The sequence below is a fragment of the Macaca thibetana genome, chromosome 2, assembly GCF_024542745.1.
Source record: "Macaca thibetana thibetana isolate TM-01 chromosome 2, ASM2454274v1, whole genome shotgun sequence".
Lineage (NCBI taxonomy): Eukaryota > Metazoa > Chordata > Mammalia > Primates > Cercopithecidae > Macaca > Macaca thibetana.
Genome location: NC_065579.1, coordinates 112228484 through 112246033, shown reverse-complemented (window position 1 = coordinate 112246033; position 17550 = coordinate 112228484). Strand labels below are relative to the sequence as shown.

General features: G+C 37.6%; 1 protein-coding gene across 32 annotated transcripts in view; it reads right to left on the bottom strand.

Annotated features, from left to right (window-relative positions):
• Positions 1-17550, bottom strand: part of SLMAP (sarcolemma associated protein) — a 180224-nt gene that overhangs the window by 57407 nt on the left and 105267 nt on the right. For 6 of the 32 annotated variants that reach the window (XM_050781118.1, XM_050781137.1, XM_050781119.1 and 3 more), the window contains exons 8-13: positions 15388-15528; positions 14128-14265; positions 11544-11712; positions 11397-11447; positions 10864-10914; positions 4721-4783 (exon numbers count right to left, since the gene is read on the bottom strand). In XM_050781118.1, coding sequence (XP_050637075.1) covers positions 4721-4783; positions 10864-10914; positions 11397-11447; positions 11544-11712; positions 14128-14265; positions 15388-15528 — 613 coding nt within the window. The remainder of the gene's footprint in view (positions 1-4720; positions 4784-10863; positions 10915-11396; positions 11448-11543; positions 11713-14127; positions 14266-15387; positions 15529-17550) is intronic. The other 26 variants (XM_050781132.1, XM_050781148.1, XM_050781135.1 and 23 more) reach the window with 7 other exon arrangements.

The following is a 17550-nucleotide window of genomic DNA, read 5'->3' as shown; positions in this document are numbered from 1 at the left end:
TTACAGTTCTGGAGACTTACGCAAAACATTATTTAAATCTCTGTTCAAAGTCCAATTTCTTTGTCTGGAATTTAAAGTTTTTCTCAGAAAAGAGAAGTTTTTCTTTAAAAAGTCTGTTTTACCATAAAAGGAAAACAAATTTAAATGTGTTCCAACACATTTATTTTCTACAACTTGTAAATGGAAAGAGCCAACAACCAAATTGTTCTCTTATAGATTCATACACATAAACTGAAAAATCTGTCATCATATTAAAGACAGACATGAAAAACCTTATGGAAATAAACGATTTGCTTTCCAATTTTTAAAACACAAGGTGAATTATACTATAGAAGCACTAATAAATAAAGAAGGCTAGGTATTTAACATTTGCTTTTTAAAAGACTGGAAACAAGAAATATGAAGCAGCACTGCACACAAATATTTACTTCATATTCAAAATTATAAAGCATTTCAAGATACCTATCAATGAAAATAATGGCAAAAAGCCTTGTGTGCGCTTGTTAATATGTACTCCAAAATTGTTATAAAAGTGCTTGAGTATAAATTTACTTAAGATATTTGCTGAATTTGTCTTGCTGATGATATTAAGAATACTTATTAAACACAACAATTTTTACAATGGCAGCATGTGATAAAATGATAAAATGTCCCTTCTGACGACAAGTCAAACCAGAGTCAACCCTCACTTTCCCAACTCTGGTTACCCAAATTTAAGGGAACTAACAGATTTGGAAAGTTCTGAAATACCTCTGGAATCACCAATAACCAAATTCTTACTACTTGCTACCTGAAACTCAGAAACCAAACAGATTTCAATAGTAGGCCTCTCCTTGGCTACCTGAACTTATAGCCCAAACTTTCTCTGTTTGCACTCAGGGACCCAAAGGATTCAGATGTCTGGGAATACTTATTTTCTTTAGTTTTGTTGTTGTTTTTGTTTTTCGAGATAGGTCTTGCTCTGTAGCCCAGGCTGGAGTGCAATGGTGTGATCACAGTTCATTGCAGCCTCAACCTCATGGGTTTAAGCGATCCTCCTGCTTCAGACTCCTGAGTAGGTGTGACACAGGCATGTTATCACCATGGCCAGCTAATTTTTTGTAGAGATGGGGTCTATGTTGCCCAGGCTGGCTGCAAATTCCTGGGCTCAAGCAATCCTCCCACCTTGGCCTCCCGAAGTACTGAGATTACAGGCATGAGCCACTGTGCCTGGCTTTTTCGCTGTTCTTTGGTTCACCCTTTGTACACAAAAATGGGATTTTATATTTTGATTTTTTTCTTGTATGTAGGTATTACCTGTTTAGTATTTTCTCATGCTATTACACAGTCCTCATAAACATCATTTTAGTAACTTTTTAACATTCCCATTGAAGGCATTTGGTGTAATTTATATAAATTCTGTGCTATCTCTGCATGTTTATTTGGTCCATTTTCCCCCAAAACTATGATGCAACAAAAATCTCCAAACGCCTTTTGTATATTTAAAGCAAATTTTATTCTGTGTTACAAATACAGCTCAGTATTTTATACTATTTTAAGTGAAATGTTCAATAATAAAATAGACATTAAAAAGTAAAAAGTTTTTCTCTTTTCCTCTCCATTTTTTTTTTTTTTTTTTTTTGAGACAGTTTTGTTCTTGTTGCCCAGGCTGGAGTGCAATGGCACAATCTCGGCTCACTGCAACCTCTACCTCCCAGGTTCAAGTGGTTCTCCTGCCTCAGCCTCCTAAGTAGCCAAGACTACAGGCGCCCACCACCACGCCTGGCTAATTTTGTATTTTTAGTAGAGATGGGGTTTCATCATATTGGTCAGGTTGGTCTTGAACTCCTGACCTCAAGTGATCCACCCGCCTCGGCCTCCCAAAGTGTTGGGATTACAGGCATGAGCCACTTCACCCAGCTTTTTTTTTTTTTTTCCCCCCGCAAAGAGACAGAGTCTCAGTATGTTGCCTTAGGCTCGAGTGATCTTCCCACCTCAGCCTCCTGAGTAGCTTGGGACTACTGGCAAAAAGTTGTTCTGTTTAAAGTAAGCCAGTAACAATAACAAAATAAAACAAAGATTTTTAACAAATTGTAACTTAGTAAACATTCTTTTGATAATTACCTGCTCTCATTTCTTAGGGTTCAAAATATAAATCTTAAAAGTTCAAAATAAAAATCCTTCTTCTAAAGATTTGTATTTTATTTTATTTTTTAGAGACAGGGATTTGCTCTGTTGCCTAGGTTAGAGTGCAGTGGCACAACCATAGCTCACTGGAGTCTTGAGCTCCTGGGCTCAAGGGGTCCTCCCACCTTAGCTTCTTGAGTAGCTAGGGCTACACGCATGTGCCATCATTCCTGGGTAATTTTTTTTGTTGCTGCTGTTGTTGAGACAGAGTCTCGCTCTGTTGCCCAGGCTGGAGTGCAGTGGTGTGATCCTGGCTCACTGCAACCTCCATCTCCCAGGTTCAAGTGATTCTCCTGCTTCAGCCTCCTGAGTAGCTGGGATTACAGGCATGCATCACCACGCCCGGCTAATTTTGCGTATTTTTAGTAGAGATGGGGTTTCATCATGTTGGCCAGGTTGGTCTCAAACTCCTGACCTCAAGTGATCAGCCCACCTCAGCCTCCCAAAGTGCTGGGATTACAGGCATGAGCCACAGCTCCTAGCCTCTGCTGGATAATTTTTTAAAGTTTTCTGTAAGGACAGGATCGCACTATGTTGCCCAAGCTGGTCTTGATCTCCTGGCCTCAAGGGATCCTACTGCCTAGGCCCATGAAAGAGCTGAATTACAGACGTGAGCCACAGCACCTGGCCTAAAGATTTGCATTTTAGATTATATATTCTTTTAGTTGATATCAGTGGACACCAATTATTTTGCCCCAGCTCCCGTTGCCAATTTCCCATAAAAATGAGATTTAGTAATTAGAAGGTAACAAAAAGATGTACTAATCTTTGCTTTATAAATATTGTTTTATTTATTTATTTATTTACTTTTTAATTTTTTTTGGAGACGGAATCTCACTCTGTCGCCCAGGCTGGAGTGCAATGGTGCAATCTCGGCTCACTGCAACCTCTGCCTCTCAGATTCAAGCAATTCTCCTGCCTCAGCCTCCCGAGTAGCTGGGATTACAGGCATGTGCCACCACCCCTGGCTAATTTTTGTATTATTAGTAGAGATAGGGTTTCACCATGTTAGCTAGGCTCATCTCAAACTCCTGACCTAAGGTGATCCGCCTACCTTGGCCTCCCAAAGTGCTGGGATTACAGGCGTGAGCCACCATGCCAGGCCAAATATTGTTTTAAAAGGACAAAGAAATATGTCACATTTATTAAATAAATTGCCTCAAAGTAATATTCAACTTATACTTAATATTATAGTATCAAAACTGCAAAAACAGAAGCTCTGCAAAAACTATTAAATGAAATTCTCAGTTTCCTTGAAGGATCTCCAAGGAGTGTAACATTTGATGTGCTGAATTTGTGACTGTTTTAATTACCAAGTATGACCCTTAGAACCCCCAAGTGCTCCTGAGGTAGCAGGGCAGGGTAGCGGGGGGCACATATGAATGAATATTCACACAATGAAATTATGAGCATAAAAACTTGGGAAACCACATTTCCAAGAAAGGAGAGCAGAATGAGAAGAATGCCTGAGAAAGTATTTGCTTGATGGAAAAAACCACAGACATTATCAACAAATCTTTACCACACACGATGACCTTTACTTAACAAAAACCAAGAAAATATCACAACCTTGTAATTGTTATAGATTTAAGCAGCTTTTGTGACTTTCAAGTAAAAAGGAATTCATGGTATCTTTGTTCAGAATTCTGTCTAAATCACTTCAAAAGCCAATTTATCATTTTGTTTGTCTGTCTTCGGCTCACTGCAACCTCCACCTCTTGGGTTCAAGCAATTCTCCTGTCTCAGCCTCCCAAGAAGCTAGGATTACAGGCACCTGCCACCACACCCAGCTAATTTTTGTATTTTTAGTAGAGACGGTGTTTCACCATGTTGGTCAGGCTGGTCTCAAACTCCTGACCTCAGGTGATCCACCCACCTCGGCCTCCCCAAAGTGCTAGGACTACAGGTGTGAGCCACCGTGCCCAGTCAAGCCAATCTATCTTTAAAATATATATATTTTTTGAGACAGAGTCTTGCTCTGTTGCCCAGTCTGGAGCACAACGGTGTAATCTCGGCTCACTGCAACCTCGGCCTACCAGGTTCGAGCAATTCCACCACCTCAGCCTTCCACGCAACTGCGATTATAGGCGCACGCCACCATGCCTGGCCTCTTTAAAATATTCTTAAAGATAGCCTTTTACAACTTCCCACGGGTAGGTAGTTGAGGTCAGATTGTAGGACAATCTACCGCTACTACCTCTCTAAAAAGCTCCTGCTACTCTGAGGGCCATCTTCAGAATGGAGTGCCCAAACTAAATAATTATTTTTCTGGCTTCATTTACTCTAAGAAATTTATTTAAGAACCTCAAAATTAATAATCTTGAAAGTTTCCCTCTTTTTTATGGTGGCCAATATGAAATGCTCAGCTCCATCTGTGAAGGCAAATGCAACAGAAATATTTTTCTCAAGAGAGAAATAGTATGAAAAGGTTTGCTGATGGCCATTTAAACACTTCTGCTATAACAAACACATTGAGATCCTCATTTTACCTCTCACTTTTCAGTTTTAGCCCCTGACTTCATTAAAATCAAGGTGAAAAATACTCTGTACTCACTCTGGCATTCTATGAATTGATGAATAAAAGTGCAGTCCCCGCCACTCTTTGAAAGCAAGTGCTCTAATAAAGAAAGAAACACCTTTAAGGATATAGTTTGTTGCTGTCTTTGAAAACCAACAGCAAAGGTAGGAAAACAGAAATGTATTAACATGGTACTAAGTAAGACTAATAAAGGTTCAATATATTTTGATACTAAAGCAGACATATTTTGGAGTTAAATGACTGAAAATTATTATTAATTTGTACACTGAATGGTTAGCTTTTAAAGGTGTAGTTTTTATCCAAAGAGGTCAAGAAAATCACATAAATATATTGTTTTAAAATGATTCTTCCACTTTAAAGGTTCTTCTATCTTTTGTCCACTAGAGCTCAACAAATACCCTTAAATAATTTATTTGTCATTATTGAATTAATTTTCAAGTGATTGTTCTATAATACTCCCTCTTCAAAGTTATTCATCTTAGTTAAGAGGCAAAAGGTAAATACTTTAAGAATATCATAAAGTAATACCATAAAATTTTTAAGAAACTGATGTAATGTTTTAAGTTTTACATATTCATTTCATAATCTTCCCCTTTGAGTCACTTAATCTGTACCTCATACAGTATTAAAACATTAAATTGTTTATCTCTGCCCAAATGATCAAAATCAGTGCCTATTCATTTCAAAGTAAGAGCTTGGTAAATGGTTTTGCTCAAGTCAAACAGAATGTATTTTTCATTTAAAAAAATGGATGGAGACAATAAAAACCTAACATTAGCGGTTAAATAAAAGTTCCACTCCTTTTCTTACAATAATCTTTATTGTGATTTAAAGAGTTACTTCTGAATCTGGATAATGTCCTTTAACACGTATTTATATCTTTCAAAACTACCAAATCGATTTTGGAAGTTAAAGTGTTAAAAACATATTCTGACGTAATGACTACTTGGAAAGTGTGAAAGCATTAGAGTCTGTCAAAGGGGACACATGAGTTGGCACCACTCTCCCTATAAAAGCCTCCTTCCCCTTTCCTCCACCTCAAGCCACGTTACTCTTCGATCGTCTCAACTTTGCATGACAGGCAGACACCACCTACTCCGAACATGCCTTCTCTCTCTTTATATCCTTCCTGTTAGCTATCTTCTCTAATTCTATACTAAAATCTATCATTATGCTTTAGTAAGTTACAAGGTGTGCAGAGCCTCCCATCTATCATCACAATCAGTGTAAGACAAAAACATGTAGGGAAAAGGTTGATAAAACTTGTGCTTCGGAGAGACCAATGCATTACATACCTAGAATACTATATAGAGATACAATATAGCCTCAAAAATAAAAAAATACTAACTGCAACATAAATTTTAAATTAAAAAAAAATCTAATAAATAAGAATTTGACAACTGGAGCCAGAAAAAGCAAAACAGGAGCCCTCAGTATAATAGTAATTGCCAAGATAGAAAGTTGTTTTTCATAAATCCTATTTTAGATACGGTAACACTTTCAAAACTCAAACTATATCACCATGTTATATACATAAACTCATTTTGAACGAAATTTTAACTTAGCTAAAGGACTTTACAAAACATATTTGAAACATATTTCAGACTAATATCAAAGGACTTAAGATGACATTTATTAAAGAGGGACATCCCACTATTACTTACAAAGCTAACAATCACACTTTGAACTCTACATTAAAATATTTACTAAACTGGTTTAGATAAAATCCAAGATTAATATAAAAAGATACAAAACAACTCTAATTAAAATACATTTTATTTATATATATGAGTTTCCTATGGATTTTTATTTATATACCTATGCTATCCAATACAATAGCCATTAGCTACTGTAGTTACTGAACCCTTCATAAGTGGCTAGCTCTAATTGAGATGTCCTAAGCATAAAACAAATGTACAATGATTTCAATGAATTAGTAAGAAAATTGTAATATGAAATAGTTCATTAATAATTTATTAATCATTTTAATATTTATTAACATTGAAATAATATTTTAGATGCTATAGGCAAAATATTTGAATTTGTTTTGTTTATATATATATTATAGAGATGGGATCTTGCTATGTTGTCTGGGATCAAGTGCAGTAGTTATTCACAGGTGTGACTGCAGAGCACTATAACCTCAAACTCATGGCCTTAAGGGGTCCTCCCACCTTGGCCTCCCAAGTAACTGGGACAACAGGCATGTACCACTGCACCCAGCTTTTTATATTTTTAATGTGTGTGATGGTTAATACTGAGTGTCAACTTGAATGGATTGAAGGATACAAAGTATTAATCCTGGGTGTGTCTGTGAGGGTGTTGCCAAAGGAGATTAACATTTGAGTCAGTGGGCTAGGAAAGGCAGACCTACCCTTAATCTGGGTGAGCACAATCTAATCAGCTGCCAGTGGGGCTAGAATATAAGCAGGCAGAAAAATGTGAAAAGAGAGACTGGCCTAGCCTCCCAGCCTACATCTTTCTTCTGTGCTGGATGCTTCCTGTCCTTGAACATCAGACTCCAAGTTCTTCAGTTTTGGAACTCAGACTGGCTCTCCTTGCTCCTCAGCTTGAAGATGGCCTATGTGGGACTTTGTGATCATGTCAGTTAATACTTAATAAACTCCCTTTTATATATATAATATATATATTCCATTAGTTCTGTCCCTCTAGAGAACTCTGACTAATACAATGTGGCCGCCAGAATTTTTTTAAATTAAAAGACAGGGTCTTACTCTATTGTCCAGGCTGGAGTACAGTGGTACAATCATAGTTCATTGCAACCTTGAATTCCTGGGCTCAAGAGATCCTCCCTCCTCAGCTTCCCAACTATCTAGGACTATAGATGTGTACGATCACACTTGGCTAATTTTTAAATTTTGTGTAGAGACAGAGGTCTCACTATGTTGCCCATGCTGGTCTCAAACTAATGGCCTCAAGTAGTCTTCCCTGCTTAGCCTCCCAAAGTGCTGGGATTATAGGCACATGATACCACACCTCACTAATTAAAAAAAAAAAAAAAAGCAAGTAATATTTTTATAGATGGGGTCTCACTATATTGCCCAGGCAGCTTTCGAGCTTTTGGGCTCAAACAATCCTCCCTCGCTGGGATTACAGGAGCAAGCTACTTTGCCCAGCAGAACATTTAAAATTATGTATATGGCTCTCATTATGTTAATTTTTTATTTTTTTGACAGGTCTCACTCTGTCACCCAGGCTGAGTACAGTGATGTGATCACGACTCACTGCAGCCTTGACCTCCCAGGATTAACTGATTCTCCCATCTAGCCTCCTGAGGAGCTGGGTCTCAGGTGCACACCACTATGCCCAGTTAATTTTTAATTTTTTTATAGAGACGAGGTCTCACTATGTTGCTCAAGCTGGCCTTGAACTCCTGGACACAAGCAATCCTTCCACTTTGGCCTCCCAAAGTGCTGGGATTATAGGTGTGATCCACCACACCCAGCCTTATGTTTATTTCGGACAACACTGTCCTTTACTCTCTAAGATATATTCAGATTATGCTTATTAGATAAGACACACAAAAAATTTACAGTACAAAACCTGTGCTTTTAGTAGCTACATTATATTTAATTTTTAAAATGGGATTCACTGAAAGTATTATTAATTTTAACATTTTCAGATATTTAAAAATATTCTCTTACAACTATACTTGGCTCTCTATTATTTAAAGAGTAATTTAGTTAAAATTATATAATATGGTTATGAACACTGGTAATACTGGGATACTTGATAATTGGTTCATTATTATATTACAAGTGATTCAGAATGGAATTAAGTGCCATCTTATTCCAAAGTCCACTCTTACCTAAGTTTTGGTGCATATCCAGAAATTTATCACTTGGTTTCTTTTAAAATATTCTATTAGTCACTATCATACCACTCAGTATATCACCACCAAAAAAGCAAGCACACAAATAAGGAAAAAATAATTATAGTAAGGAGTTACCTTTAAGTATCTAAAATATTTATTCTTAAAATCAAGGCGTCTTTAACAATTATATTAATACAATATGAAAGCAGTCTACTATTATTTTCATCTGAATCAATTGGAACTGTAAAAAAATGAAGCAGTAATTTGACAACTCTCTAAATAGTATAAAGATGGCTCCATGTACATAAATGATTCTCTTAATTGAAGGAATGAATAGCAGTTTCCCAGCTTGGGTTAATACTAACATTATTAATATATATAAGAGGGTGATGACTGATTGACTGCTTTTTTTTTTTCTTTTTTTTCTTTTTGAGACAGGAGTCTCACTCTGTTGCCCAGGTTGGAGTGTAGTAGCACAATCTGGGCTCATTGCAACCTCTGCCTCCCAGGTTCAAGCAAATCTCCTGCCTCAGCCTGCTGAGTAGCTGGGATTACAGTAGCATGCCACCACGCCCAGCTAATTTTTCTATTTTTTTGTAGAGACAGGGTTTCACCAAGTTTTCCAGACCCTGGTGGTCTTGAACTCCTGACCTCAAGTGATCCACCCGCCTTGGCCTCCTAAAGTGCTGGGATTATAGGTGTAAGTCACTGTGCCAGACATGATTTTGCTTTTTTGAGACAGGGTCTCACTCCCATTGCCTGCAGTGGCGTGATCTCAGCTCACTGCAGCCTTGACCTCCTGGGCGCAAGTGATCCTCCCACCTCAGCCTCCTGAGTAGCTGGGATTACAGGCGTGTGGCCACCATGCATAGCTAATTTTTGTATTTTTTGTAGAGACAAAATTTCACCATGATGCCCAGGCTGGTCTGAAACTCCTGAGCTCAAGCAATATGCTTAATCCCAATGAATATAAACTACACCTTTAAAAATTCTCAAATTTAAATTCAATCAAATTGGAATTTTAAAAAGTCCATGCATTTTACAAAACATACATAGAATAGTCAAACTGCAATGATTAATGAACATTTTTCTTGAGAGTTTCAAAATTCATTACATATGCAATATAAAGTTTTGACCTTGCAGCTAACATATACACAGTTACCTGAGCCTATACTGCCAGTTCTTGATTAAAAACTGACCAAACAAAACCAAACCAAAGCAGAACCAAAAAACCCACCTCCTAACTCTACCAGTTTGATTGCTGCCCAAGAACTATTATGATATCCCCTGATACATGGAGGAAAAAATATTTTTTCTTTTCTTTTCTTTCTTTTTTTAAAAAAAGACAGGGTCTCACTCTGCCACCCAGGCTGGAGTGCAGTGGCACAATTATGGCTCATGGCAGCCTCAACCTCCTGGGCTCAGCTGACCCTCCCACCTCAGCCTCCCGGGTAGTTGGGACTACAGGTGCACACCACAATGCCTGGCTAAGGAAAAAATATTTAATAAGTTCTGTGTATCAACTCTGATATCTTCCACTAACTTCTGTAGAAAACTGAGATGAAAGGCACATAGACTGGTAAACACAGAAAAGAGTTTTATTTCTACTGTACTCCAAGCACCTAGCGCAGGGTCTGGCACACAGTTGGTGCTCAATTAATGTTAGATGGAAGGGGAGAGAAGGAGGATGACTAGGGATCTTCAAGACTGAAGGATAATAGAGGCCACTGGGTAAAAAGTACCCCATGTAGTGACAGGAAAACCAATAGTGGTTTTATGTTTTTGGCAAGAGAGAACCCACGCTGTTCAGAAAGAAGGGTCACAGAACCAATAATTAATAAAAAATTTTTCTGATGGCAGAAAAAACTGACCTTGTTCTCTCTGATCAATGAAACAGATGGGATAAACAAAGTATTTTCTATGGCATGTCCAAGGGCTCAAAAAGCTGTTAAATAAACTCGAACGTTTTAAATGGGGGTCAAGTATCCCTGAAAGCAGAACTTGATGAAATAAAGTGGTAGTACAGCTCTTTGAAAAACAGAGTGGGGAAAAAGAGTTATATTATATATCGCTGAAGTTGAACTTTATCATTTTCTTATTGGAGTAATTGAAATTTCCATATAACAAGGGATATCTAAGAATTGATCACAGCATCAACGCTTACAAAATAAAGGAAAGCTTGATTTTTAAATGATGGGGTTCAATGATCCATGAGAGCATGCTTTTCATTCCAAATACTTAAAACCCTGAACTCTTTATCCTGCTTAAAGACTAAAATGATATCATAATATATATATATATATATTTAAGTTTTTTACACTACCTTTTTCTGTGCTCCCATTTATTTTAGGTAAGAAGTCATCAACTTGTATCCCTAGGATTAAGACAGTATATCATTGCCTGATCAAAGAAAGTATTACTTTAAATATGGTCTCAAGTGTAACCATGGCATTCTGTATTCCTAAGATTAAGATTGTATAGAACATGTTAAATTTATTTTTACTAGAAGGGTTCAATTTGCCACTTTCTATTAATTCTGAGAAAAGACTACAACTGCTTAGTGGCCTTCCAATGAACCTTAAAAGAAAAGGGATCCTGCTGTTCATGTACTTTTCTTATTTAAATATCCCTGGGTAGAAGATCTCAGATGAAGAAATTTCACTCATCTCAAGGAAAACAATGGTGCCCACTGGTGGCAATCAAGCATATTTTTAAAGAAAATTTCCTAAAAGAGTATAGATACTTTATAACTAATACATAAAACATCCCTTAAAATACTCAATGTGAGACAGTAAACAAGGTCAAAAGTTTAAGGATAAAATTCAGGTTTAAGTAAGAAATTTGGATGACACCTACCTAAGCTGCTGCATTCTTTAAGAGCTTTCTCCTGAAGATGTTCTAACCGTACTGTAAATATAAGTCCAAAAAAAAAAAAAAAAAGATATTTCACAGATAAAAAGAAAAAAAATAAAATAAAATCGATTTCTGGATTAGCTAACTTACCTTGTAAAGCTGTTAGCCTTTCATTGGTGAAATCATTATCAGCTTGCAAAGCTTCTATTTTTGCCTGGAGCTCCTGTTCTTTTTCTTCCATTTCATCTATTTTATGTTGTAATTCTTTTTTCTCAGCCTGTCCTTTCTGTTGGATTTCCTCTTGTTTTCCCTCTGCTACCTGGAGAAATAAGAAAATTCAGTTATTTAACAAACCTAACTTTGTTTTAAGAGCCCTAAGCCAGGAATGCCTTTATTCACTTAAACTTCTAAGAGAAGTGTTCAATATTACAGAACATTATATGTAAACCTGACATTTCTTTCTTTCTTTTTTTTGAGACGGAGTTTCACTCTTGTTGCCCAGGCAACTTCCGCCTCCCAGGTTCAAGTGATTCTCCTTCTTCAGCCTCCCAAGTAGCTGGGATTACAGGCATGCGCCACCACACCCAGCTAATTTTGTATTAGTAGTAGAAACGGGGTTTCTCCATGTTGATCAGGCTGGTCTCGAACTCCTGACCTCAGGTGATCAGCCCACCTTGGCCTCCCAAAGTGCTGGGATTATAGGCATGAGCCACTGTGCCCGGCTAACCTGACATTTCTAAACCAGTAAAGATGATAAAGACAAAGGCTTGTTGTCAAAAATTATTTGCATTGGGTTACTCCTCCATAACACCCAGGAGAGAGAAACTTGGAGGAAGCAAGTAGGCTCAGTACACACAGAGGTAAAGGGTCAATGTGGAAAAAAAAATCATATTTTTAAAGACAAAAGTAAGATTTTTCCCCAAAATTACTATTATTTCAGTTTTTAAGTTCTATTATGTTAACATTCTGAAATTTTAAACAAAATTGTTCAGTAAAGAGATGACAGTACAATCACTATTCAAAAAGACCTCTGCCTATAGTTTGGATGTTTGTCCTCCAAGCCTCAACATTAAAATTTGATCCTCAATGTTGGAGATGGGGTCTAATGAGAGGTGTTTGGGTTATGGGAGCAGATCCCTCATGAATGGCTTGGTGCTGTCCTCATGGTAATGAGTGAATTCTCACTCTATTAGTCCCATGAGAGCTGGTTGTTAAAAAAGAGCCTGGCACCTCTCCCAGACTCTCTCTCTTGCTTCCTCTCTCACCATGGCACACGTGCCAGCTCCACTTTGCCTTCTGCCATGAGTGGAAGCAGCCTGAAGCTTCAACCTGCAGAACTGTGACCCAAATAAACCTCTTATCTTTATAAATTACCCAGTCTCAGCTATTCCTTTATGGCAACACAAATGGACGACGACAATCTCCTTTTAACAAGACCAACTTTGAAAACTATCATAGGTTAACCAAAGGAGGTATGCTCTGGTCTTCTCTAACAAACACATATCTTCTAGGCACTCAATCCATGGTTTGAATTAAATCAAGATAGATCTTCACAAACAGTTATAAGATTTTTTTTTCTCAGTTATAAGATTCTAAAGGACCAACTAGACATTACTCTATCATTACCCTATGATCTGATCTGTCCTTATTCTAAATGTCTCATAGGCATCTAAAGCAGAGTTAACAGCATCCCTGAAAGCTAAAAGGGAACAGATCATTCCCAGATTCTCTCTGGGCTTGTTCCAGCACAGCACTAAATAGCTGGGCCGTGCCTTTTAGATGGCCTAATGATACGCAGTTTTAGGTTTTAAAACATCTGAATATCATGGGGTTTGCCGATTCTCATCTACTTCCTGTTACATATTTTTAAAATGTCTATTGTGAAGCACTGACTACATATTCATCCAGAGGAACTATGTCAGCATTTACAGGCTTTCAATTATCTATAGTAATGGAGGTTGGGCTAAATGGAATACAGACACCTTCTTTTCACTATAAATTTCAACTGTTATCAAATTTTTACATCAATAACTATTCAGCAATACCTAAAATCTTTTATAGAACTCTTATTTAATATGTAGTACCACCTACATCCTGCTTTCATACTTTCAGCATAATTTAACACATTCAAGGAGACTATGCAAATCAATTCAAAATAGCTATCTATACCAACGGTTTTCAAACTTTTTTTTTTTTTTTTGTGAGACGAAGTCTTGCTCTGTTGCCAGGCTGGAATGCAGTGGCGCAATCTCAGCTCACTGAAACCTCTGCTTCCCGGGTTCAAGTGATTCTCCTGTCTTATACTCCCAAGGAGCTGGGAATACGGGCGCATGCCCAGCTAATTTTTGCATTTTTAGTAGAGACAGGGTTTCACTATGTTGGCCAGGATGGTCTCAATCTCTTGACCTCATGATCTGCCTGCTTCCGCCTCCCAAAGTGCTGGGATTACAGGCATGAGCCACTGCACCCAGCCCAAACTGTTTTTTGTTTGTTTATTTTTCCTTTGAGATGGAGTATCGCTCTGTCGCCCAGGCTGGAGTGCAGTGACATGATCTTGGCTCGCTGCAACCTCTGTCTCCTGTGTTCAAGCAATTCTCCCACCTCAGCCTCCGGAAAAGCTGGGATTACAGGCGACCACCACCATGCCTAGCTAAAGCAATACCTAAAACCTTAAGCTATCCAGTATGTTAGGGATTATTAGCTTAACATACTTTCAGGCAGAGTAAATACATACCTTTAATTTATCAGATAAATCTTTAATCTCATTAACTGCTCCATTATATTTATTGGCTAATTCTCTTAATTCTTCCTGAGTCCTTTCATTCATTTCTTTCAGATGGGTACATTCATCTTCAGTATTACTCAGACTTCGCTGCGATTCAAGTTTACAGGCAATTTAATTAGAATAAGTGTATATTTGTTATTTAGAATTCCTTCTAAATTAAATTTATAAAAAGTATAATTCTATGGACTATTCTAAATCAACATCTGCCCTGGACTTTATAAAGCTGAGTTAAAGAATTTCAATTTACTTCAGGTATACACTAAAACAGAAAACGTAACTAAGAATTAACAACAACAACAAAAAAGAAAAGTGGAGGGAGAGTAGGGGCAGGAAAAGGATGCTGCCATTATATAATTACATTTTTGAAAGGCCAATGGGTATGACTTTTAGCTGTGAAAATATTTTAGCCTATCAATCCTTGAAAGCAAGTTTAATAATATCCAGCAATTAATTTAATAAAAAATTAAAAGACAATTAGTAACTTTCTTTCTTTATATGTCAAATTAATCACACAACAGTGAATCAGGCACTATGGGATGAGGTAGCAATACAAACTATACCTGTAGTAAGGAAAGGTATGTTTACCATTTAGTTTCTGATGAGCATTTTAACTAATTCTAGTAATACATTATGTATGTGGTAATTTTGCATTGGTTCAAAGAAATGATCTATATTAGGAATTAAGAGTTTTTGCCCCCAAAGCAATAAAAATTGCATTTTCATTGTTCCTTAAAGACCTAGAAAGGACCTTGGAGATGAATTTACCTTTAAACTTCCTAAATATACGACACAGCTAGTTTTCCTCTCTGGAGAGTGAATTAAAAAAGAACAAGAAGTGTAGTCTCTTGGCCTTACACTGACCACCCTCAAATAGAAGCAAAGCAAAACCAAGTGACAGGAAATCAGTTCCCCAGCACATATCATGGTCTGCTGTATGGAGGGTGAATCCTAAGCAGAATGCAAACAGTAAGATTCCCTGGTTACGTTTTTATTTCCTCAGCCATTGACTAGGGAGCATAAGTACCAAAACTCACATGGTTATGTGGAGAATTCCTGTCAATGAAAGCAGCATAACTGTTCCTTCCCACCTGACAGACAGAAAATATTTCCTAACTATATAATAATACCCATGTTTAAAGTATCCTGGAATGCTTGAGATTTTTTTAAACACTCATAATATTATTTAGTAATTTTTTTTAATTGAAATACCTCAACTTCTGAAAGTTTTCTAACCACTTCAATTTTCTCCTGAAGAACCCGCCTCAGGGACTCTTTGGCTGTTGTCTCATAGTTATGTTTATCCTCTTGTAATGCTATAAGTTCCTTTCGTAAACTATCTTCTGTTTGATTCTAGAATAAAATATATTTATAATTATAGACAAGTTATTTTTTTAAAGCATTTGTTTGAGAAAAATTAACACATTATGACATACTTTAAATTGTATATTAAGGTACCTCCAAACACAAATGATGCTGGCCCTGTATTAACTAAAGATGTATTTAAAAGTTGCATAAGTAAATTATGCCTTCATAAACATATTAATTTCCACTTCCTATAGAAAAAAAAGTTATAGGCAATTAAGAATTTCTCTAAAATATACAAAATTAATTACTCTTATATTTGTCATATTTTCTGCAAATTCCCATATTTACATTTGTAGGCAAAAATAATCAATTACCTTCAAAGGCACCAAGCATTTTAAAACAATGGTTAAAACAAAAAGAATAAGCGTACCATAGGGGAAAAGCAGACTTCATGTCTGGGGCAGGAAATGTACAAAATGAGCCTGAAACATCTTGTCTGAAATGACAGCATGAAGCTATCAATCTGAAAGACATTTACACAGACCAAAGATGGGATAATTCGAGCATCAATAAGAAAAATAGGCTGGCCGCAGTGGTTCAAGCCTGTAATCCCAGCACTTTGGGAGGCCGAGATGGGAGGACTGCATGAGCTCAGGAGTTCAAGACTAGCCTGGGCAACACAGTAAGACCCTGTCTCTAAAACAAGAAAAACAACTGCACCAGATTTAAATACATCAAATGTGTTTAAATCTAAGTGAAGGAAGAAAACACTTCATGGCCAGTCTTTGGTAGATGAAAAAGAACCAATTCATTATTCTGAAATCTAATAAATAAGGGGAGAAAATCACTTATCTTGCTTTCCCCATAGAAAACATACCTCAGGGCCGGGCGCGGTGGCTCAAGCCTGTAATCCCAGCACTTTGGGAGGCCGAGACGGGCGGATCACGAGGTCAGGAGATCGAGACCATCCTGGGTAACACAGTGAAACCCCGTCTCTACTAAAAATACAAAAACTTAGCCGGGCGAGGTGGCAGGCGCCTGTAGTCCCAGCTTCTCGGGAGGCTGAGGCAGGAGAATGGCGTGAACCCGGGAGGCGGAGCTTGCAGTGAGCTGAGATCCGGCCACTGCACTCCAGCCTGGGTGACAGAGCGAGACTCCGTCTCAAAAAAAAAAAAAAAAAAAAAAAAAAAAACATACCTCAGGGTTATTTAAATTTTTTTATTCCAATAGCTTTAGGGATACAAGCGGTTTTTGGTTACATGGATAAATTATGTAGTGTTGTTGTCTGGGGTTTTAATGCACTCATCACCTGAGTAGTGTATATTGTATTCAATAGGGAGTTTTTCATCCCTCACTCCCCTCTCACTTTCCCAACTTCTGAGTCTCCAATGTCCATCATACCACTCTGTATGCCTTTGCATAACTATAGCTTACCTTCTACTTATAAATAAGAACATTTGGTATTTGGTTTTTGACGCCAGAGTCACAAAAAACAATGGCCATTGTTTTTTCCTTTTTTTGTTTTTTTAGAGACAGGGTCTCTCTTTGTCACCAAGGCTGGAGTGCAGTTCTGCAAACATAACTCACTGTAATCACAAACTCCTGGGCTCAAGTGATCCTTCCACCTAAGCCTCCCAAGTAGCTAGGACTATAGGTATGTACCACCATGCTAAGCAAAATTTAATTTTTGGTAGAGACTGGGTTTTGCCATGTTGCCCATACTGGTATCAAACTGCCCCCGCTTTTTTTTTTTTTTTTTTTTGAGACGTCTCGCTCTGTCGCCCAGGCTGGAGTTCAGAGGCGATCTTGGCTCACTGCAACCTCTACCCTCCAAGGTTTAAGCAATTCTCCTGTCTCAGCCTTTCGAGTAGCTGGGATTACAGGTACATACCACCATGTCCAGCTAATCTTTGTATTTTTAGTAGAGATGGGGTTTCGCCATGTTGGCCATGCTGGTTTTGAATGCCTGACCTCAAGTGATACGCCTGCGTCGGCCTCCCAAAGTGCTGGGATTACAGGCATGAGCCACTGTGTCTGGAAGGAAACTTCTCTTTACAGAAGTAACCC